The sequence below is a fragment of the Phyllostomus hastatus genome, unplaced genomic scaffold, assembly GCF_019186645.2.
Source record: "Phyllostomus hastatus isolate PE091 unplaced genomic scaffold, TTU_PhHast_1.1 phas_scaffold_397, whole genome shotgun sequence".
NCBI classification, from domain to species: domain Eukaryota; kingdom Metazoa; phylum Chordata; class Mammalia; order Chiroptera; family Phyllostomidae; genus Phyllostomus; species Phyllostomus hastatus.
The window spans coordinates 3,056,493-3,081,489 of record NW_025334029.1 but is presented as its reverse complement, the minus strand read 5'-3'; the positions used below and the strand labels follow the sequence as shown (position 1 = coordinate 3,081,489).

At 38.0% G+C, this 24,997-nt stretch overlaps 1 protein-coding gene across 1 annotated transcript in view; it reads right to left on the bottom strand.

The window, feature by feature from the left end:
* The window catches only part of AFF2 (AF4/FMR2 family member 2), a 572,513-nt gene that overhangs the window by 482,130 nt on the left and 65,386 nt on the right, over positions 1-24,997 (bottom strand). Inside the window, exon 4 of the mRNA XM_045820496.1 lies at positions 13,178-13,201. Coding sequence (XP_045676452.1) covers positions 13,178-13,201 — 24 coding nt within the window. The remainder of the gene's footprint in view (positions 1-13,177; positions 13,202-24,997) is intronic.

Sequence of the window (24,997 nt, the reverse complement as noted above, 5' to 3'; positions counted from 1 at the left end):
CATTTAGCTTCCTGGCAGTCATTGCTTTGAACTCTATATCTGATAGTTGAATTGCCTCTATTTCATTCAGCATTCTTTCTGAGGCTTCCTCCTTTCCTTTCATTTAGGGATTGTTTCTTTGTCTTCCCATTATTTGTGAGACTTCTTGTTAGCCACTGTTTCTTAAATTGATCTGTTCTGTCTCCCTGGATTTGTGATGTGAACTTCTTTAGTAGAATAGCAATGAGTTTCAGTGGTGCATTTTCCTTGGTCTCCCAAGCTCACTAGTATTGGGCTGTCATTTAAGTTGGCTTTGTGTTTGCCTTTGCGTTTTAATTGTTGTTGGGTCTTTCTTTGGTGGTTCCTTCCCACCAGCTGGTTAAATGCAGGTCACTCTGTCCACCACCTCCTGTATTTTGTTGTGCTAGTGAGGGAAGATTGTGGTGAAGCTGTTTCTTCTGTGTGTATAAGGTTTAAGGAATTCTCTCCTGCTCTTGTTTAGTTTTTTTGTATTAGGTACTGTCTCTACTGTTTAGTTGTATTTCCAGATAGGTCCTGGATTGAGGTTTGTGTGGTTACTACTCCCTCCTTCACCTTCTTCTGTTGTTACCTGTTAGTGGTTTCTTTGTTGTTGGGTTTTCTCTTCCAGTGGGTATCCTGGTGTTCAGCACGTCCACCTATTTTTTTTTTTTTTGTGATCAGTTGGAGGGGGAGGCAAAATGGTTTAAGACAGCAACAGAGAATTCTATGATATTTACAGTAGTAGCAAGTAGGGAAGAGATAGGAGATCCTTTGACTATGTATAGTGTCAACCATGATCTTCCTCCCAGCTAGCTGATTTTTAGAAAGGATGGAAAGAAGATAAGACTCTTGTTGAGGACAAAAGGACTGTGAGTTGGATCTATAAAGCAGGGAGGTTGCGGGAGTTCAGATTCTGGGCTAAGGTGATAGTAAAAGATAGTAAATAGGTGTAGTGTGTGAGAGAATAGAGTTAACCACTACAGTAATAGAGTTCAGGAAACTTTGAAATGGGCTAAGATCTGGGGGGGGGTGTTGTGAAGTAATTACAATTGCATGGAACAGCACATATTTACAATAATATTATGGCAACAATCATATGACAGAATCCGTGAGATGTAGGTAACAAGAATAGGGAGTACAGAACCTCGAGTAGTGTGCTAATGGGACACAGGTGAATTAAAGGATAGTAGATTAGCAATACAGTATGGAAAGAGATATCAGGGGATTTCAGGAGATATCAAGCTGTCAGATAATACAATATATCCAGCCTAGCAAAGCAGACTATACCAAAAGAAGAGGGTTACAAAAATACTATTAAAAAGGATGTAGGAATACTGGAAAAATAATAATAATACAAATATGTAATAACTTGCAGGTTCTCTGTAGTAGCAAAGTGAAATGTGTCTCACTGTCCCAGTGGTTGTGATGCCCCTTCTTTGGGTTTGACTTTGGACTTTTTACAGATCCAGGGTTTTGTCTCACTTGTAGGTATTTAGAAAAAATTTTAAAAAAGTAAAAATAGAAAAGGCAGACAAAGGAAGGAAGAGGAGATAAAATTGGAGGAAAGGAAGGAGGAAGGAATAAAACAAGAAATCAGGAGAGAGTGGAAAAAGAAATCAAAAGAGAATAAAAACAATAAAAATTTAAAAATTAAAAATTGTTGAAAAAAAAGAATCAAGTTAAAAAGTCTCTTGGTTTTAAAGTGGCCAAACCAGTTTTTCCTGCTCTTGCTGGCTGCAGCAGGCTGAGGAGTGATTGGTATGCCTTTTCTTCCTTGGCCAGTGGAGCTCTCACTGGATCCTCAGCCTTTCACCCTGGGTGTGGGAATCAGGTCTTTCCCAGGGTTATTGCTGTGGGGTGGGGTGTGTGGATGCTCTCCCTGCTAGTATGCCCTGCACCCTTGAGGCCATGGCTGGGTAGCAGGGAGGCTGGAGCCACTGATCCCTTTAGGAGCATTCCCCAAACAGTGTCTGACTATTCACTCCTTCCTCTTGAGAAATTCATCCTTTTCAAGCCTGCCGCTCCCCACAGTGGCCTGGCTTCTCCCACAGCTGCCAAACTCTCCAGCTGGACTGGTGACTATGGGGGTCGGGGCCTGCTGCTCGACCCAGCCTCTCTGGTGTCCACAGCCTCCAAAGGTGCTCACAGCTCCTGTGTGTTTGCTAGCACCTGGATTCCTCCCATTGCAGCTCAAACCTTGTTTGGCTGGGGAGAGAGCAGTTGCTCTGGCTCTCTCCAAAGGACTCTGTGGCAAACCCAGCAGTCGGCCCTGGGCCTGAGGCTGCAGCTCTCAGACCACACGCTGGTCCCTGGGACCCTACCTTTTTGCCACACTCTTCTTAGGGTCCAGTTTTTCGTTTCCGCCACAATCCTTGCTCCCCTATTTTCACTAATGCTGAAGTATGTTGGTTGCTTGTTTCTCTACTCCATAGATAGGTCAGGATTTTCTCCCCTGAGCAGAGGGAAGCTGAATCTGCTCCTTCCTACTCCGACGCCATCTTAGCACCGCCTCCTGGAATTGTTAATTTGTTCACAAAATTTTAAATCCAAGGCCAAGGCCTTTGACTATAGATCACAGACTGGATTTCTACGATATACTTCTTACATAAACCACACCTATAATGTATCCTATAGGATTTCTCATTTGAGATTCTTGAAAGTGAACTACAAATCTGAAGACATTTAAGAAGCAATCTGAGTGCAGGGCCTTTTAGATTTTAATGATTTTTTCCTTTAATTATCAACAGTTGTTTCATCAAAACGTATTGAATTTTTTGTCTCTTGAATATTTTATTTTATTTTTTAATAATTTTATTGTTCAAGTACTGTTCGTGGGAATGTAGTACTGTTAATCTCTGCCTTTATGTCCATGAAGATTTGATTTACATATTTCAGTGCACTTATGTTGGGTGTTTAAATGTTAACAAGGATTATATCTTCTTGTTGGATTATTCCCTTTATGATTATTAGTGTCCTGCTTTGTCTCTTACTATAGCATTTGTTTCAAGTCCTATTTTGTCATTTATAAGTATTGCTACCCCAGCTTTTTTCCTATTCATTTTCATGAAGTGCCTTTTTCTTTCCCTTTACTTTTAGTCTATGTGCATCTTTTGTTCTGAGATGGGTCTCTTGCAGACAGAATACATATGGGCCTTCTTTTTCTTATCCATTCAGCTATTCTATGCTTTTGATTGGAACACTTAAGCCATTAACATTTAAAGTGATATTAATAGGTACATATTTATTGTCCTTTAACTATGGCCTACTTTTCTTCTTCTCCTCCTCCTCCTTTTTTCTGTCTCCACTTCCTTCTTCTTCTTCTTGAAGCATGCCATTTAAGACTTCCTGTAATACCACCTTGATGGTAACAAACTCCTTTAACCTTTCCTTGTTTGTAAAGCTCTTTATTTTGCCTTCAATTTTAAATGATCGCATTTCTGAGTAAAGTAGTCTTGGTTGTACTCCCTGCTTTTCATCACTTTGAATATTTCATCTCAGTCTCCTCTGCCCTGAAATGTTTCTGTTGAGAAATCAGCTGATATTCTTATGGCAACTCCCTTGTAAGTAACTAACTGTCTTTCTTTTGTACCTTTTAAGATTCTTTCTTTTGCTTTAATTTTTGCTATTTTAGTTGTGATGATGTGTCTTGGTGTGCAACTCTTTGGGCCCAACTTGTTTGGGATTTTCTGCACTTCTTGAAATGTCTGTCTTTTTTTCTTCACCAGGTAAGGGAAATTTTTGGTCATTTTTTCAGATAGGTTCTCAGTCACTTGCTCTCTGTCTTTTCCTCCTGGTACACCTATAATGTGGATGTTGTTATGATTTATACTGTCCTAAAATTCTCTTAAAATATCTTCATTTTTTGAAGATTGTATTTATTTATTTTTAGACAGAGGGGAAGGGAAGGAGAAAGAGAGGGAGAGAAACATCAATGTGTGGTTGCCTCCTGTGTGCCCCCTACTGAGGACCTGGCCTGCAACCCAGGCATGTACCCTGACTGGGAATCAAACCAGTGGCACTTTGGTTCACAGGTCTAGGCTCAATCCACTGAGCCACACCAGCCAGGGAAAACTGCCCTTATTTTATTTTTATTTTATTATTTTAGTTTAGTTTAATTTTTATTTTATTTTATTTTTTATTTATTTTATTTTTTATTTTATTTTAATTTTACTTTACTTTCTCTGAATGGATATTTTCTGCTACCTCATCCTCCAACTCACTGATTTAATCCTATGATTCATGCAATCTAATATTTATTCCTTCCAGCGTATTCTTCATTTCAGACACTGTATTCTTCATTTTTGACTGGTACATTTTATGGTTTCTATGTCCTTTTTCATGCTGTTAAGCATTCTTATAACCATTACCTTTAACTCTGTATCTGATCAATTGTTTGCCTCCATTTTACTTAGCTTGTGTGTGTGTGTGTGTGTGTGTGTGTGTGTGTGTGTCTGGAGATGTCTCCTATTCTTTTATTAGAGACCTGTTACTTTGTCTCCTCATTTTGGCTGCCTCTTTGTATTTGTTTTTATGTATTAGTCATACCTTCTGTGACTGCCAGTCTTCATGCTGTGGTCTTATGAAGTAGGTGTCCTGTGGGATCCAGTGGTAAAGACTCTTTGATTACCTGAGATGGGTGTTCTGGGAATGTTCTTGTGTGGGTTATGTGGGTCCTTCTCTTGTAATTGAGTCTTGTTTCTGGTTCATTTGTTTGTGAGATCAGCCTTCAGGCTGGCTGACTGTGAAGCTCAACCCTATCCATGGCATATGACCTGCTGGCAGATCATGTCCCTATGAAGCTGAATTAGCCTCAATAAGGTTTGTTCCCTGCTGAAATCTCCCTTTAGATGTGTAGCCTGTGAAACTTATTGGAACACGTTCTGTTGTTATCTGAATCTGTCCAGTGAGTATGTGGGCCCTGGGCCTGTTGAGAGGGACTCTGGTTCATACCAATATAAGACATTGCTTGTCACTCACCCTGGGCAACCTCTTTGGACATACCAGTGATCCATAGTTTTTAGCTGTCTCTTCTCAGCCTGGGTTCACATGAGGGGGCCCAAACTTTGCACTATGGCTGTCTTTTACCAGCAGTGGGCAGGGTGGCAGGTCTGCTAAAGTCCCAGGTCACTCTAAGATCCACCTCCACTGGTCTCTATTTGTGGGTTGCCTGTTAGGTTCAGTCATTGAAAGAACAAGAGTAAGTCCAGATGGTGGGGCTATGGCTTTCCCCCAGGCTGATGCTACATTGAAGGTAGTGTTTCATATTATGAAGCACACATGGACAAAAACAAAAGGGGTGGAAACAAGGGGGGGTGGGATGGCTGAGGTGGTGGGGAAGGGTGAGGGGAAAAGGCAGAAAACTGTACTTGAACAACAATAAAATTCAAAAGTATTTAATAAAAAAAAGAGAAAATAGTGCTCCATACAAGAAAAATGGTGCCTGCGGTATCAGAGAATGAATGGCCACATGGACCCTGGTGGCTATACCTTCAGCTCCCTCCCCAGAGCCACAATTCCAGACTTTCCTTGTGCCTCTTTATTTAGCTTCACCCTTCCTCCACTGGAATCCAGGGTGAGTGACTATGAATGAATTTTTGTGTATTGGTCCTTAATATTGTGCCTGTGTCTTTTGTCACCTCTTTCTGGTGAACAGAAATACCACTGATTTTCACATTCAGAGATTATATGGACACATCTTCTAGGCTCTGGTGTTTGGGATTGGGAGCTTAGTGTGGAATTTACACCCCAAGCTTCTCAGAGGGAACCACCTTCCCACAGGTGAAATAATCCTGCAGAAACTCAGCTACTGCCCATGGGAGTAGGCCAGCATTTTTTTGTCTCCACACTTCCTATTAGTCTTGGTGTGACTTCTCCTGTTATTTCTTGGTTATAAGGGTTTTCTTTAGCTAGTATTCAGTTGGTTATTCAGGCTGATTGTTCTATGGTTTAGTCATAATTCCAGTTTGGTCCTGGAAGGAAGTGAGTGTAGCTTCCACTTACTCTGTCTCCATATGTATGTTATTCATCAACACCTACATTGATTACATTTTTAACCAATTAAACTTTACTTATGTAAAAGGTTGAGACTTGTGGGTATTTTGGAATGTGGTTAATGTATCCTGCATGTGAGATGGAGGTGAATCATTGAAGACCAGAGATTGGTCTGTGGTAAAGAAAATAGTGTCCCACAAATGATGCCCAATTCCCTATACCTAGAACCTTTGAATGAGTTACTTTACATGGAAAATGGGACTTTTAATGTGTGATTAAAAGTTAAGAATACTGAGATGGGGAGAATGTCCTGGACTATCCCAGTCTATTATAATCTCAGAGTCCTCAAATGTGGAAGAGGGGCATAAGTGTCAGTGTCATAGAATGCAATTTGACAATGAAAGGAGAAGCATAATAGAGTATGTGAGGATGGAAGCAGAAATACAAGAGAGAAAGATTTGAAGATAGTGCCATGTTGGCTTAGAAAATGTTAGAAGGGTTTATAATTCAAAGAATTCATGTGGCCTAAAGAAGCCAAATAAAGACAAGGACCAAAATTTCCCCCCAAATTCTCCAGAAATAATACAGCCCTACTTTCACATAGATTTTAGCCCTATAATTCCCATTTGAGATTTATGAAATCCTAAAATCTAAGATAATTATTTTCTGTTGTTTTAAGCCTCTACATTTGTAGTGATTTGTTACATCAGAAATAGAAAATCAATTGAAATGAGTTAAACATAATAAGGCCTTGGTGATGATGAACTCCTTTATCTTTACCTTATCTGGGAAGCAATTTATCTGACCTTCCATTCTAAGTGAGAGCTTTGCTTGGCAGAGTCATCTTGGATGTATGTACTTGCCTTTCATGAGTTTGAATAATTCTTGCCAATCTCTTCTTGCCTTCAAGGTTTCTTTTAAGAAATCAGCTGATAATCTTATGGGGAGTCCTTTGTAGGTAACTGTCTCCTTTCCTTTTGCTGCTTTTAAGATTCCCTCCTTATATTTAATCTTGGGTAATGTAATTATGATGTGCCTTGGTGTGTGCTTCCTTGGGTCCAACTTCTTTGGGACTCTCTGAGCTTTCTGGACTTCTTGGAAGTCTATTTCTGATGCCAGATTTAGGGAGTTTTCCTTCATTATTTTTTTCAAATAAGTTTTCAATTGCTTGCTCTTCCTCTTCTCCTTCTGGCACCCCTATGATTCAGATGTTGGGACATTTAAAGATGTCTTGGAGGTTCCTAAGCCTCTCCTCATTTTTTTGAATCTTATTTCTTCATTATGTTCTGGTTGAATGTTTCTTTTTTCCCTCTGCTCCAAATGATTGATTTTAGTCTCAGTTTCCTTCCTGTCACTGTTGGTGCCCTGTACATTTTCCTTTACTTCACTTTTCATAGCCTTCTTTTTTTTTCCTCCATTGTGTGACCATATTGAACCAATTCTGTGAGCATCCTGATTACCAGTGTTTTGAACTGGTCATATGATAAGTTGGCTATCTTTTTGTCACATCATTGTATTTTTTCTGGAGCTTTGATCTGTTCTTTCATTTGGGCTTTTTTTTTGTCTTGTGGGCCTATTATGTAGTAAGGTGTGGAGCCTTAGGTGTTCTCCAGCATGGGACAACCCAAGCTGCATTGTGACATTGTATGTGAGGGAGGGATCTGAGAGCAAACAGTGCCTCCTCTCTACTGGTTTTCAGTCACTTCCCCTGCTATCCACAAGTAAACGGGGCCCTTCTGGTGCTGATTCCTGGGTGAGTGGGTTTATGTACTCTCTAGGATCCTCTGTGTCTCTCCAATGAACTCATAACCAAACATTTATTATATGAAATGTAAAAGAGACTCATCTAAGGAAAAGAAGATGATCAAAACTATGAACAGTAAAATGACACACAAAAAATCTCACAAATATTAACAACTTAACCTAAAGAAAAACAAACACTAAGTAAACAACTAGAATAAAAACAGAGTCACAGAAATGGAAATCACTTGGATTATTAGTGGGAGGAGGATGGGGGAGAATGGGATGAATGGCATAAGGAATAAGAAGCATAAATGGTAGATACAAAATAGACATGAGAGGTTAAGAATAGTATAGGAAATGGAGAAGCCAAAGAACTTATATGTATGATCCATGGACATGAACTAAGGGGGGCAGGGAATGCTGGTGGGATGTGGGGTGCAAGGCAGAGGGGAATAAGGAGAGAAAAAAAATTGGACAATTGTAATAGCATAATCAATAAAATATATTTTAAGAAAGAGATGAGTTTTATCAAATCATCCAGTTTCATTCTTTAGGAGAAAATTTCCTTATTTCACACTCATTTTTCTTTGGTTTATGCAATATTGAATGAAATTACGTAAGTACAATACTAAGCACAAATAGCATTAACATGATTGGGGCCTAAAAATACTAACCCCACTAACCATACAATTCTACTTGTGGAAGGTGAAATATCAGGTATACTCAAAAGTTACCAATCCCATCAGTGTATGTGTTATAGTCTATAGCCAATGGATTTCCCACAGTGCTTAGAGAGTATTGGTTAATCTTGCAAGTTCCCATTGGGAACAAGTAACTTGAGAGAACTCCTGTGGTATTTTATGTTAAATCAAAGGTTCTCCTTTTTCCCATTTCTCTTTCTGTTTTTTTTTAAACACAGAACTGCCACAAGACACAAATACCCTTTGACTAGTGAAGTGACCTTTTTAAATTATATGTATGTTTTTCCATTTCCATTCAGATATTTAGAAATTGTTTGTGTCACAGAATAAGAATGAGAGTTTTTGATGAATTCTGTAGCCTGGCTTCATATCACTTCTAAAATGGTGTGCCTTTTGAAGTTAACTGGAGCTGCGCATATAAAGATATACAGAGATGCAGGTGAAAGTTCACCTGAAAATACTTACAAGTCCTAGTCTCTGGCCCTTGGGTAGAAACAGAGGTCAGCATCCTTCCATTATTCCAAAATAATGTGGATGTTTCCTGGAGTTTGTTCTCATGAGATGTGGTTGAAGATTTGGCATTATAACTCTTATGAACCACAACTGAGGCACATGGTTGAGAAAGTATTACTTAGTCCTAAAAACAGAAATTTGTTCCTGTCTCTTGTAGAATGAGTCTGTTCTCTAAATCTCATTAAGGTACTTACCCTAGGAATCTACTAGGTGGTCAAATAATGCCATTATGTGAGACTGAGCTCTTATCTTACACTAGAAGGTGGTATATTTAGGTAAAATATACTGCTTTATATGATGGCTTACCTCTTCCCTTGCCTGGCTTCTCTGAGAGACCGCTCAAGGTGATTTCTAACCAGAATCATTTTATCCGGAGTACACTTTCTTTAAAGGAAAAAATTAGATCAAAGGATTATTACAGACCACCATCTGAAATTCCCATATTCTTAGCAGTTTGAATAATGTTGAATTTATATTTATGCTTTCTTATTCAAAATGTTAGTTAACAGCATATAGGGACCCAGTAATAGGACAATTTTCATTTTTTATGTTTATTACCTAAATAATGACTGTTTTTGAAATACCACCACAAAGACTTTCATTAACAAATACCAATTAATTCTGAAATGATTTTAAATAAAGGGTGATGAGAATGACCAATTAACCTTAACAGTGTAAAAATCAAGAAAGCTGCTGTGGCCCAAATTTCTGGCATCAATTATTTGCTCTCAGATAGGATTTTTATTCACCAAGCCTGTATTCAGATTCTATATATGTGTGTTAGAATAGAATGTCATTACCTCAGACATAGCTGGGGTATTGTCTCCAGTGGCACTGATTCCATAAAGACAAGGTGTCAGCATCATCAAAATGCATAACCTTACTACCTGTCACCAGATGGGGTTTTGTCAGACAAATACTGCTTTCTGCTTAGTAGGCACTTGATAGATATATGTAAAGTTGAAATGAAGCTATAAGTAAAACTTAGACCACAGAAATGGTAACTCAGAAGACAGGCTGGATGGTTGTTAATAATATACATTATGATATTACATTCAAAGTTTAAAACAGGTATTCTATTTTTACATTTAGAAATGAAACACAATATAGCAATATTGCAAAAGAGTGAATGGAAGTCACACTAACCTCCTCCCAGGACCAATTTGGAATTACAACTAAATTGTGGAGAAATAACCAGGAACAAACAACTCAACAATAGTGAGGGAGAAGCCATACAAAAAATCTCTGCCAGACAGAAGAATCAGCTTCAGCACAACCTGACTAGTGAGGAGTGAGGTGGAGACTTCAGAAGGCTGGCTGAGTGCCCATAGGTGGAAATGCTGGAGGGATAATTGAGCAGCTGGTTGGATCCCCCCAGGAAGAGTGGGTTCTAAATCCTAAACTGGGATTCCCAGCCTAGAGCACCAGACCCAAAAAGTACACAAAAAACAACCAGCCGTGAAAAGCGGCAGGGTTTCTCTCTGCCAGAGACAGATGGCTGGAGATGTAAAGAGCCCTTTAAAGGACCAATGTACAAATTTCCATTTGAAGCCATTTAACCTGGGCTCCAGCAAAGGCAGGGGCAGAGTAGGCTGCAGATGCCAGAGAAGAGGGTAAGGAGAGAAGCTTTGGGGAGAGAAAAAAGAGAGTAGCTACAGGGATCCTGGTGCTGAGTCATCCCCCATATGGCAGCAGCCATCCTGCTCAGGCAGACCACTCCCCTCTAAGCAGCACTATCCTGAGGGGAAAAATAGCACCAACAAAAGGAGTTATTCTGCCTCACCCTGTGGTGCTTAAACTTGACTGTTGAGTGCAGAGTGACTTGATTAACATCTGAAGGAAACAGCCACAGACAACAGATCCCTGGTCATTTTGAATAGGCTGCCTAAGATCAGACAGGGTCAACATTTGACATAATCAGAGGCAGATCCAAAAAGAAAAAAAAAAGCAGTGGTAAATACTAGAAGTTATCAAGATGAAATCTGCTGAGGTCTTCTCCATAATTTGCAATATTGTCTTTCTTGCACAGCTTTTTAACATTCATTTCTTTTCCATCAATTTTGTGCATATTCCACCTTCTTCATTGCCTTCTTTATGCAGGATGTAAATTTTACTTTCTCTCTTTGCATTGCTCTGACACCCAACTGTTATTAGTGCTCCTCCCTGTACCCTCTCAAAATCATTTTTCTTTCAGAAGGTCATCTCACATTTGCTTTCCTATTTTATAATAGTCTTAATCTCTTTACACCCTTATTAATATTGGTTCATTTGCTGTTGATAGTGGGATTGCAGAGGGGAGTTATTCTTATGGATGCGGGTTTATTCCCTGAGTTCGTGGTTTTGTACTGGCAGAACCTGCACAACAGCATACAAGCCGTGGTGGGCAGAGTGACCCTTAGGCAACCAGTTGGAGGAAAGACCTACCAAAGAATGACCTCAAAACAATCAAAACCCAAATACATTCAGAGAGTTAACATAAACAGCATAAATGGCATCCCAAGAGCAACAAGTTCAGGAGATCAAGGAGGCTGCACTACTGAATTTCAGGATTCTTACCATAGATATTCACACCACAAACTCAAGCAGTGAAAACAGATATCATTAAGAAGCAGAAGCAAATAAGAAGAGTCTCACAAATAATGGGAAGACATAGAATAAAACCTCCAATTGAAAGGAAAGGATGAATCTTTAGAAAGAGAGCTAAATGAAATAGAAGCAAGTCAACCATCAGATATTGAGTTCAAAACAATGGTCACAGGGAAGCTCAGTAAGATCAAAAACTATAGGAAAACTACAAGAAACATACTGCAAGTTTCATCAGCATGAAAAAGGATATAAAATAATCAATAAGAGTAAAAAGGAAATGAAGACTAAGATGTCTGAATTGAAGAGACACAGTAAAGGAATCAAAAGCAGGCCAGATGAAGCAAAGGATCAAATCAATGAGCTGGAGGACAAGGTAGAAAAACAAACAAACAAACAAAAACTCCTGCAAACATGAAGAAAAGGGAAAAAAGACTAAAAAAAGAACAAAGAAGGGTTAAGGCAACTGCAGAATGGCATGAAACATAATAATACCCATATAATAGGGATACCTGAAGGAGAAAAGGAGCAAGGAAGAGAAAATCTGATTCAAAAAGTAATGATAGAATAGTGACCTAATGTTATGAGAGAAAAAGTCACACAAGTCTGGGAAGCACAGAAGGACCCAATTAAGATGAACCCAAAGAGGCCTACTCCAAGACACATCATAATTAAAATATCAAAATTCCAAGACAAACAGAGAATCTTAAAGGCAGCAGGGAATAACAAGAAGTAACGTACAAGGGATCCCCGATATGGCTAGCAGCTGACTTCACAACAGGAACACTACAAGACAGAAGGGAATGGCAAGAAGTATTTCAAGTAAGGAAAAGCAAAAGCCTACAAAGAAGAGTACAGCCCAGTAAGAATGTCAAATAAAATGAAACATGAAATAAGGACTTTCTCTGACAAAAGATGGCTAAAAATATACACCTCCACCAAACCAGCATTATGAAACATGTTAAAGGGACTGCTTTAAGAAGAAGAATAAAAAGGGAGACAGAGAGAGGAATGCATGTACAAAGGGGGTAAAATGGCAATGAATAAGTACCTATGAATAATGACCTTAAATGTAAATGGATTAGTGCACCAATCAAAACATAGGGTAGCTGAATAGATAAGAAAACAGGGCCCACACATGAGCTGTCTAGAAGACACCCACCTCAGAACAAAATACATACATAGTATGAAATTGAAGGGCTGGAAAAAATATTCTAAGCAAATGGACATAAAAAAAGCTAGGGTAGCAATACTTGTATAAGACAAATCAGACTTCAAAACAAAGGCCATGAGAAGAGACTCAGAAGGACACATCATAATGCTGAAGGAAAGAACCCATAAAGAAGACATAAATCTTGTAAACATATATGCACCTAACATAGGAGCACACAATATATAAGGAACATCTTAGAGGACTTCAATAAAGATATAGACATTAACAGAATTATAATACTGGAATTTAAAACCCCACTGTCAACAAAGGATAGACCCTCCAAACAAAATATTAACAAGGATATTGTGGAACTGAATGATGCATTAGATCAAATGAACTTTAGTAATATGTACATAGAACCTTTCATCCAAAAGAGACAAAATGCAGAACACACTTTCTTTTCAAATGCACATGGAACATTTCAAAGATAGACTACATGATGGGACACAAAACAAGCCTAAAAATTTCAATAAAACTGAAGTCATATCAAGCACTTTCATAGACCAAAAGGGCCTAAAAATAGAAACCAACCTCAAGGAAAAATACTTAAAAACATTCAAACTCATGTAGACTGAATAGCATGCTATTAAACAATGAATAGGTTAATAATGAGATCAAGGAAGAAATAAAAATATTTCTGTAAAGAAATGAAAATGAACATATAACAGTGCAAAACCTGTGGGACACAGCGAAGGTAGTCCTCAGAGAAAAGTTTATAGTCATACAAGCCTACCTTAAAAAGAGAAACATTTCAAATAAACAACCTAACTGGGCTTCTACAAGAACTGAAGGAACAACAAGCAAAGCCCAGAGCTAATATTAAAAAGTAAATAATGAAGATCAGAGCAGAATTAAATGACAAGGAAACTAAGAGAACAATTCAAAGGAATAATAAATTCAGGAGCTGGTTGTTTGAAAAGATGAACAAAATCAATAAGCTGTTCACCAGACTTATCAAGGAAAGAAGAGAGAGGATCCAAAAAATAAAATAAGAAATGAGCTCTGGCTAGTGAAGCTCAGTGGATTGATTGCAGGCTGTGAAACAAATGGTTGTGGGGTTGATTATTGGTCAGGACATGCCTGCATTGCAGGCCATGTCCCAAGTTGGGCCCCATGAGAGGCAACCACACATTGATGTTTTTATCTCTCTTTCTCCATCCCTTCCCCTCTTGCTAAAAATAAATAGATAAAATCTTTAAAAATACCAGAAATGAAAGAGGAGAAATTATAAGTGATACCACAGAAATATGAAGAAATGTAACAAATTACTACCAATAACAATATACACAGAAATTTGAAAACCTGGGAAAAATAGGCAAATTTCTAGAAGCATATAAATTTCCAAAATTGAATCAAGCAGAACCAGAAAGGCTGAACACACTGATAATAGCTTGAGAAACTGAAGCAGTAATCAAAAAATTTCAGGCACACAAAAGACTTGGACCAGATAATTTCACAGGATATTTTCAAAAAACACTTAAGGGAGAGCTAACCCCCTCAAACCACTACAGAAAATCCAGGAAGAAGGAAGACTCCCAAACTCTTTTTATGAAGCCAGAATCATCATAAACCCAAAACCAAATAAAGACAAAACAAAGAAACAAAACTATAAGCCAATATCACTGATAAATATAGAAGGTAAAATCCTCAACAAAATATTGGTAAACCCCATCCAGCAATACAATAAAAAGGACATACACTATGATAAAGTGGTATTCATTCTGGATATGTAAGTATGGTACAGTATTCATAAATCAATAAATGTAATACATCACATAAACAAAATGAAAGACAAAAATGAATAATCATATCAATAGATGCAGAAAACACACTTGTTATTGGTTTCCCACTAAGACCAGGAACAAGACAAGTATTTTCTACATCACTCCTTATGTTCAACATATTATTGGAAGTCCTAGCCACAGTGATAAGACAAGAAAAATAAATAAAAGCCATTCAAGTTGGAAAGAAGAAAGTAAAACTGCCTTTGTTTGCACATGACATGACAGTAGAGATAGAAAACCCTACGGACTCCACCAAAAAACTGCTCAAAGTAATAAGTGAATCTGGCAAGGCAGCAGGATACAAAGTCAATTATTCCAAATCAAAGGCATTTTTGTACACCAACACTGAAATATCAGAGACAAAAATCAGGAGAAAAATCCCATTTGCTATTACAATAACAAAAAATGAAGTATCTAGGAATAAACCTAGTCAAAGATGTGAGAGACCTGTACTCCGAAAACTACAGAACATTGAAGAAATAAATTAAGGAAGACACAAATAAATGGAAGCGTATACTGTGTTCATGGATTGGAAGAATTAACATCATCAAAAGGTCCATACTACCCAAAGCAATTTATAGATTCAATGCAATTGCCATTAAAATACCAATGACATATTTTACAGATATAGAACAAAAATCTCAGAAATTTATATAGAACCCTAAATGACTGGGAATAGCTGCTGCAATTTTGAGAAAAGAGAACACAATTGGAGGGATCACAATATCTGATATCAAACTATACTATAAGACCATGGTGCCCTTTGTCACCATGGTCCAAGGTGTGGCTCAGTGGATGGAGTGCCAGGCTGCAAACCAAAGGGCCACCAGTTCAATTCCCAGTCAGGGCACATGCCTGGGTTGTGGGCCAAGTCCCCAGTAGGGGGTGAGTGAGAGGAAACCACACATTGTTGTTTCTCTCCTTCTCTTTCACCCTCCCTTCCCATCTCTTAAAATAAATTTTTAAAATATTTAAAAATAATAATAATAATTAAAACATTTAAAAATCATGGCAATCAAAATGCTTGCTTGTGGCATAAGAACATACACATAGATCAATGGAATAGAATAGAGAGCCCAGAAATAAACCCAAGTCTCCATGGCCAATTAATTTTGACAAAGGGAGCAGAAGCATAAAATGGAATAAAAAATAGTCTTTTCAACAAATAGTGTTGGAAGATCTGGACAGCTATATGGAAAAAATTGAAACTTGACAACCAACATATACCATACACTGAAATAAACTCAGGATGGATAAAATACTTAAATACATCATAAAACCATAAAACTTCCAGAAGAGAACATAGGCACAAAAATCTCAGATATTCTACTCAGCAACATTTTTACCAATATATTCCCTAGAGTCAGGGATATAAAGGAAAAATTAAAAAATATGATCTCATCAAAATAAGTTTCCACATGACTAAAGAAAATATCACAGAATTAAAAAGAAAATCAGACGTATAAGAAAATATATTTACCATGATACATAAGACAAGGGTTTGATCTCCAAAATATATAAAGAACTCACATGACTCCACACCAGGAAGATAACCCAATTATAAGATGGTAAAAGGGCCTGAACAGACACTTCTCCATGGAGGACATACAGAGGCCCATAGCCATATGAAATAATGCTCAGCATCACTAGCCATTACAGAGATGCGAATTGAAACCACAATGGGATACCACTCCACACTGGTCAGAATGATCATGATAAACAAATCAATAAACATTAAGTGATGGTGAGGTTCTGGGGAAAAGGATACCCTAGTAGATTGTTGGTGGGAATACAGACTGGTGCAACCAGTGTTCAAAAGAGTATGGAATTTCCTCAAAAAACTAAAAATTGAACTGCCTTTGTACCCAGCAATTCCACAGATGGGCTTATACCCTAACAATTCTGAAACATTAATTCAAAAGAACCTAGGCACCCCTATGTTCATGGCAGCACAATTTACAATAGCCAAGTGCTAGAAGCAACCTAAGTGCCCACCAGTAAATGAATGGATCAGTATACTGTGATACATTTACACAATGGAATCCTGTACAACAGAAAGTAGGAATGAGCTCCTACCCTTCACGACAGCATGGGTAGAACTGGAGGGCCTCATGCTAAGCCAAATAATCCAGGTGGTGAAAGACAAATACTATATGATCTCACCTATAAATGAAATCTAATCAACAAAAAAACAAGCAAATAAAATATAACCAGAGGCATGGAAATAAAGAACAAACTTACAGTAACCAGAAGTGATGGTGGGGGGGGGTGATAATGAAGCAAAGAAGGGGATAGGTCATCATAGAATAACTATAAAGGACATATGGACAGAATCAAAGGTCAGTAGGACTGAGATTGGTTGGTGGGGGTGTTTAGGGTGGGGAAATGTGTTGGGGGAAAATCGAGACAACTGTGCTTTAACAAAAATAAATAAAATAAATTTAAAATTTACTGGAATTCATATAATATTGAATCAAAATTTCCAAACCCTTATTAGAAATGGTTAATCATATAATTTTCCTAAACCCATTTGTTATAATTACATGATAGTTGAAGTACGAATATAAAAGGTTTATGTGCCCATATGATTCTGGATTTAGAGCAGTGTAATATTCAAAGACTTCCAGGTGGTTTAGCTCTCAAAAGCCAATATTTTCTTTTAAGTTTGAAAATACTCAAGCATTTTCCTCAAGAGTAGCTTTGAAACTTTATGAATTTCGTTCCCTTCACTCTATTCCCTACTAGGAAAAGTTGATGGACAATAGATTGCATGCAATGGTCCCTTTAAGTGTAAAAAGAGTTGTGCCCTAGAACACACACCCTTGAGTTAACAATCTACTCCGTATAGAGCCTTCCTTAAAAGACATCATCAATAGCCCACATCTATGCAATTGCACAGTTTTCTGGCTCTAGGTATTTCATCCTTAATAACACTCTGCTTTTTACTTTTATTTTGAAGGGGTGGCAAGAGGAGAGGAACTTGAAGTAGAGATAAGTTTATCCATTCTTTTTTTTATTGTTGTTAAAGTACTATTGTCTCCATTTTCCCCCCAACGACTCCCCACTGGCCCATCCATTCCCTTCTTTAGCCCTCAATCCCACTCCCCTTCAGTTTTGTCCATGCATCCTTTATATATGCTTCTTGATGACACTTCCTCTTTTCACCACCATTACCACCCCCCTCCACTTTGGTTACTGTCAGATTTTTCTTTATTTCAATGACTGTAGTTATGATTGCTTATTTGCTTTGCTGATTAGGTTCCACTTATAAGGGAGATCATATGGTATTTGACTTTCACTGGCTGGATTATTTCACTTTGAATAATGTTCTTCAAATCCATCCACACTGTTGTGAAAGGTAGGAGCTCCTTCTTCTTTCTGCTGGGTACTATGCCATTGCATAAATGTACCACATTTTTTAATCTACTCATTTACTGATGATCATTTCGCTGTTTCTAGTACTTGGCTATTGTAAATAACGTTGCTATGAACACTGGGGTGCATAGGTTCTTTTGAATTGGTTTTTCAGGATTCTTAGGGTATAACACCAGCAGTGGAATTGCTGGGTCAAAAGGCAGTTCCATTTTATTTTTTTTAGGAAATTCTATACTGTGTTCCACAGTGGCTGCACAATTCTGCATTCCCACCAACAGTGTACCAGGGTTCCCTTTTCTTCAGAACCTCACCAGTACTTGTTTGTTCATTTCCTGATGGCCATTCTGTCTAGTATGAAGTGGTATCTCATTGTGGTTTTAATTTGTGTCTCTCTGATGGCTAGTGATGTTAAGTATCCATTCATATATCTCTGGGACCCCTGTATATCATTGGAGACATGTCTGTCCAGGGCCTTTGCCAATTTTTTAAATAGGATTGTTTGTCTTCCTGGAGTGGAGTGGTGTGAGTTCTTCATATATTTGTAGATCAAACCCTTGTCTGAGGCATCATTTGCAAATGTATTTTGTCATACGGTTGGATTCCCTTTCCATTTTGCTGATGTTTTCTTTAGCCATGCAGAAGCTTTTTATTTTGATGAGATCCCATTTGTTTATTCTTTCCTTTAAAGCAATATTCTTATTCATGGGTATCTTATTTTTCTTGTTGCTATAGCAAGTGGGTTTTTTCCTGGTTTCTGTTTTTGATATTTCATTGTTGGTGCACAAAAATGCCTTTGATTTCTGAATATTGACTTTGTATTCTGATGTTTTGTTAAATTCACTTATTAGGTTGAGTAGTTTTTTGGTGGAGACTATAGGGTTTTCTATGTACATAATCATATCGCCTGCAAACAATGACAGTTTTGCTATCCTTTCCAATTTTCATGCCTTTTATTTATTGTTCTAGTCTCATTGCTGTGGCTAGGAGTTCCAATACTATGTTGAACAGAAGTGGTGAAAAGAGGACATCCTTGTCTTTTTCTTGATCTTAGTGGGGAAGATTTTAGATTTTGCCTGTTGAGTATGATGTTGGCTGTAGGTCTCTCATATATAGCTTTTATTGTGTTCTGGGATGCTCCCTCTCTTCCCACTTTTCTGAGTGTTTTTATTGTAAATGGGTACTGTACCTTAACAAATGCTTTCCCACATGTATTGATAAGACCATGTGATTTTTGTCTTTCTTTTTGTTTATGTGATGTAGTATGTTTATTTATTTGTGAATATTGTACCATCCTTGCATCCCTGTGAAGAATCATACTTGATCATGGTGTATGATCTTTTAATGTATTGCTGGATGTGGTTTGCCAATATTTTGTTGAGGATGTTAGCTTCTATGTTCATCAGCGATATTGGCCTGAAGTTTTCTTTCTTTGTTGTGTCTTTATCTGGTTTTAGGATTAGGATGATGTTGCCTCATAAAAAGAGTTTGGGAGTCTTCCACCTTTCTGGATTTTTTTGCATAGTCTGTGAAGGACAGGGGTTAGCTCTTCCTTAAATGTCTTGTAAAATTCTCCTGTGAGACCATCTGGTCCAGGGCTTTTGTGTGTTGGGAGTTATTTGCTTACTGCTTCAATTCAGTCGGTTGTTACTGTCTGTTTAGGCTTTCTGCTTCTTCTTCATTCAGTTTTTGAAGTTCATATGTTTCTACAATTTTTTCCACTCCATGTAGGTTGTCAAATTTCTTGGCATTTATTTCTGTAGTAATGTTTTACAATCCTTTGGATTTCTTTGGTATCAGTTGTAATCTCTCCTATGTAATTTCTGATTTTGTTTATGTGGTTCCCTCATATTCTCTCTCTCTCTCTCTCTCTCTCTCTCTCTCTCTCTCTCACTCTCCTTCCCTCCCTCCCTCCCTCCCTCTCTCTTTTTTGATGAGTTTGCTTAAAGGCTTGTCAATTTTGTTTTTCTTTTCAAAGAAACAGCTTCTGGATTTTTTGATCTTTTGAATTGTTGTTTTAGTCTCTATGTCATTTAATTCTGCTCTGATCTTAGTTATTTCCTTCCTTCTACTTGCTCTGGGTTGCCTTTGTTGTTGTTCCTCCAGCTCTTACAGATGCAGGGTTAGGTGTTTTATCTGAAATAATTCTCTCTCTCTCTTTTTTTAGGTAGACCTATATCGCTATGAACTTCCCTCTCAGGAATGCCTTTGCTGTGTCCCATAAGTTTTGGACAGTTGTGAGTTAACTTCCCTTGTTTCCAGAAACTCTGATTCCTTCCCTGATCTCATTCTTGACCCATTCATTTTTTAATAGGATGCTATTCAACCTCCATGAGTTTGAATGCTTTGGAGTTTTTTCCTTGAGACTGGTTTCTAATTTCAGTCCCTTGTTATCAAAGAAAATGTGTGATATGATTTCAATTTTTCTTGAATTTGTTGAGGTTTTTTTTGTGTCCTGTCATGTGGTCTAATCAGTTAAGTCCATTTGATCTAGGGCATTGTTCAATGCTGCAATGTCCTTGCTGATATTTTGTTTGAAAGACCTTTCTATTTTTGACAGTGAGGTGTTAAAATCACCTAGTATAAGTGTGTTTCTGTGTATACCTTTCTTGAAGTCCTCCAAAATTTTCCTTATATATTTGGGTACTCCTGTGTTGGGTGCATAGATAGTTACAGTATTTATGTTTTATTGATGGATTTTCTATTGAGTATTATAAAATATCCTTCTGTGTCTCTTTTTATGGCCTTCGTTTGAAGTTTACTTTGTGTGATATAAGTAATGCTTCCCTGGCTTTTTTTTTCCTGTCCATTTGTTTGGAATATTTTTTCCAAACCTTCACTTTCAGTCTGTGTAGGTGCTTTGTTTTGAGGTGGGTCTCTTAAAGGTAGCATATGTGCTAGTCATGTTTCCTTATGCATTCAGCAACTGTATGTTTTTGATAGGAGCATTTAATCAATTTATTGTTTAGGTTATTGTTCTTCAACTTTTAATTTTTTTATTTTGAAATAATAATAGATGCACAGGAAATTCTAAGTGTAGGAGAGAGGCCACAGTTTTCCTTCACTCATTTCCCCATAGTGACTGCATCCTACATAGCTATAGTATGATATGAAAACCAGGAAATTGACATTAGTATAACCCGCTGACTTTATTCAGGTTTTACTGGTTTTACATGTGTGTATTCATGTGCATTTAATTATATGCCATGCTATCACATTTATGGATTCATGTACTTTTTCTTCCTTGTTTTTTCACGTTTACTGTTAGGTACTTATTGCCATTTTACTTCCTTTATATCTGTGTTCCTCTCTCTCTCACTGTTTTTCTTCCTTGTCCTAAATCAGTCCTTTCATCATGTCTTGCAGGGCTGCTTTGGTGGAGGTATATTCTTTGAGCCTCCTTTTGTCTGGGAAATTCCTTATTTCACCTTCCATTTTAATTGAGTTCCTTGCTGGATAGAGTAGTCCTGGTTGCATGCTTTGTTTTTTATTACTAGGTACATTTCTTGTCATTTCCTTTTGGCATGTAGTGTTCCCATTTGGAAGCCAGATGCTAGTCTTATCGGGCTCCTTTGTATTCTTTTTCTTCTTTCTCTTGTTTCCTTTAAGATTCTCTCTTTATCTTGGAATTTTGCCATTTTAATTATAGTGTATACTGGAGTGGACCTCTTTGGGTTCATCTTGATTAGGATCCTCTGTGCTTCTTGTATTTGTGTAATTTTTTTCTCTCATAACATTAGGGCAATATTCTATCATTACTTTTTCAAACAGGTTTTCCATCCCTTGCTCCTCTTCTTCTCCTTCTGGTATCCCTATTATATGGATATTATTACATTTCATGTTGTTCTGCAGTTCCCTTAACACCTCTTCATTCTTTGAGTCTTTTTTTCCTTTTCTTGCTCTTCATTGAAGCTTCTTTCTACCTTGTCCTCCAGCTTGCTATTTTGATCCTCTGCTTCATCTAGCCTGCTTTTAATCCCTTCTACTGTGTTCTTAAATTTAGACATTGTATTCTTCATTTCCTCTTGACTCTTGTTGATAGTTTTCGTGTCCTTTTTCATATTGGTATAGTTTGCAGTAAGTTCTTCATCATTTTCCTGTAGTTTTTGGTAATTCTCTCTGAGCTCATTGAGCTTCCTTATAACCACTGTTTTGAGCTCAATATCTGATAGTTGACTTGCCTCTATTTCATTTAGCACTCTGAGTATTCCTCCTTTCCTTATGTTCAGGGTTTATTTCTTTGTGTCCCCATTGTTTGTGAGAATCTGCTTGTTAGGCTTTGCTTCTTAAATTGATCTGTTCTGACTCTCTGAGTTTGTGGTGTGAACATCTATGGTAGGAGATCTGTGAGATTCAGTGGTGCAATCTCCTTGGTGTCCTGAACTTGATGCTCTTGGGATGTTATTTATGTTGGCTCTCTGGTTATTCAGTTTTGATTATTGTTGGGTCATTCTTTGGTGAGTCCTTCACTCTGGCTCTTTGACTGAGGGTCAGTCTGCCCACCACATCTTGTATATTGTTGTGCAGGTGCTGCCAGAATAAAACTCCAAAGCCCAGGGAACAAACGGACATCTGCAAAATATATCCCTCCCCCCAACCCACAATCTCAGTATCAACAGCAAATGAACCAGTATTAATGAGGGTGTAAAGAGATTAAGACTATTATAAGAAAGAAGATAAATAAAATATAGCATAAATTATAGTGATTTAATATACACAGTATCGCTAGTCAAGAAATGAATGTTAAAAAGCTATGCAGGAAAGAAAATATTGTTAATCATGGAGAAGACCACAGTGGATTTTGTCTTGGTAGCCACTAATATTTACCACTGTTTTTTCTTCTTGGACCCACCTCTAGTGATGCTAGATGTTGACCCTGTCTGACTTCAGGCCACTTCCTCTGAGACTGCCAGGGATCTCTGTCTATGGTTGTCTCCTTCAGTTGTTAAGCTAATCACTCTGCACTCAGCAGTGTGCTTAAGTCCCATAGAGCCAAGCAGAATTTTTCCTGGGGTTGGGGCTATTGTGTCTCCTCAGGCTGTTGGTTCTCAGAGGAGAGTAGTTTGCCTGAGCAGGATGTCTGCTTCAGTAAGTGGTGACAACTGAGCACCAGGATGCCAGTGGCTGTTTTCTCAGTTCTCTCCCCCAAGCCTCTGTCCCCAATCTCTCCTCAAGCATCTCTAGTCCACTCTGCTCCCTCCTTTGCTAGGGATCTACTCTCTGTCTGTCTCCTTGAGTTGTCAGTCTAGTCACTCAACACTCAACAGTCTTAAGCCCCACAGATCTGAGGCAGAGTCTCTCTTTGGGGCAGTGCTATTGTGTCCCCTCAAGCTGCTGCTGCTTGAAGGGGAGTAGTCTGCTTGAGCATGATGGTTACTGCTGTATGGGGCATTACTCAGCACTAGGATCCCAGCAGCTACTCTCTCAGCACTCTCCCTAAATTTTCAGTCCCCAGCCTCTCCTCTGGCATCTTTAGCCCACTCTGATCCCGTGTTTGCCAGAACCCTAAGTAAGTGACAGCAAATGAAAATATGTGTTGGCCCTTTAAATGGCTCTTTCATCTCAGTTGTCCATCTCTAGCAGAGAGCAACCCTGTTGCTTTTCACTACTGATTGTTATCTGTGTACTTTTTGGACTCTGTTGTTCTAGGATGGGGATATCTGCTTAGGGTTTAGACCCCATTCTTCTCAGGAGATCCAACCCACCACTTAATTATCCCTCTGACACTGTCACTTGTGAGACCCCAACCAGCTCTCTCTAGTCTCCCCGACATTCCTTGTCAAATAGGTTGTGCTGAAGGTGGTTTTCTGTCTGTCTGAGGTTATAAGGCTTTTCTCTCACTATTGTTCAGTTGTTTGTTCTGGGTAATTTCTCCACAATTTAGCTGTAATTCCAGATTGGTCCAGGGAGGAGGTTAGTGTGGCTTCCATTCACTCCTTCATCATCTTGCTTTTTGTCAGTTAGTTCTTTATTTCTGTATCTCTGGTTCTATTTTGCTTGGTTGTTTCTTTTGATGATTATGTTCCACTTATAGGTGAGATCATATGGTATTTGTTTTTCACTGCCTGACTTATTTTATGTTAATTGAAGTTTATTTATTCTTAATAGAACTCTGCTTTTTTACTTTTATTTTGGATGGGTGGCATGAGGAGACCAACTTTAAGTCTATGTAAGTTTATACCATATAACTTACAGCAAGGTGAGGCCAGAGACAGTTATGCCATTGAAACAATGGATTTGTTCTTGGCAATCCCATGACTTCCTCTCATTTGGAAAGTACAACCAATGGGCTTTGGTCCTCACATGAATACAAAATAAATAATTATGTCAATATACAGCATATGATCACTTTTCCTCAAGTGGCTTGCTCCAGGAAGCCTCAAAGAAATATTGAGTTGAGTCAACTGAAGAAGATATAAAAAGTTATATATATATATATATATATATATATATATATATAGCCACTCCTTTTTATATCTTCTTCCTTGGATCTCCTTTTTATATCTTCTTCATATATATATATATATATATATATAGCCACTGCAGAGAGGAGTAGTGGAAGAACTAAAAATAGGAATGAAAAGTCATAAGCTAAACATCTACTAAATGTACTACCATCAATGTAAAGACCACTTTCCATGAGATGCAAATGATATGCATAATTGTGTAGATGCATGTGTCCATGTAGTGTCCCAGATCCCTTCCCATATTCTAGAAAGAAGCACTCATTCCTCCAATACTGGAAAAGTTGGCTGCTGACTGTTAAAACTGAGTCACCTTTTAAAGAATTGCCTAAGAGTGCCCCTCACACAAAGTTGCATCTACTTCCTGGGGACAGCCCATATCCCATATCTGGTTGATGTAGAGGTTTAAAGGCCTGGCACCTGGATTCTAAAGGGTTATATCAGATTCTTTAGTCCTTTACAATTGTTTTCCCTAAAAGTTCTCCTCAAAAGCTTCCAACATAAAAATCCCCATTGTAGAATTAATTTCCTAAATTGCATCACTATACAGTAATAGCATCCTGTGTCTCTCCATACATATGTAACAAAATTAACAGAGGGAATTTCAGGAGAAAAGGGGAAGGGTTTGCAGGA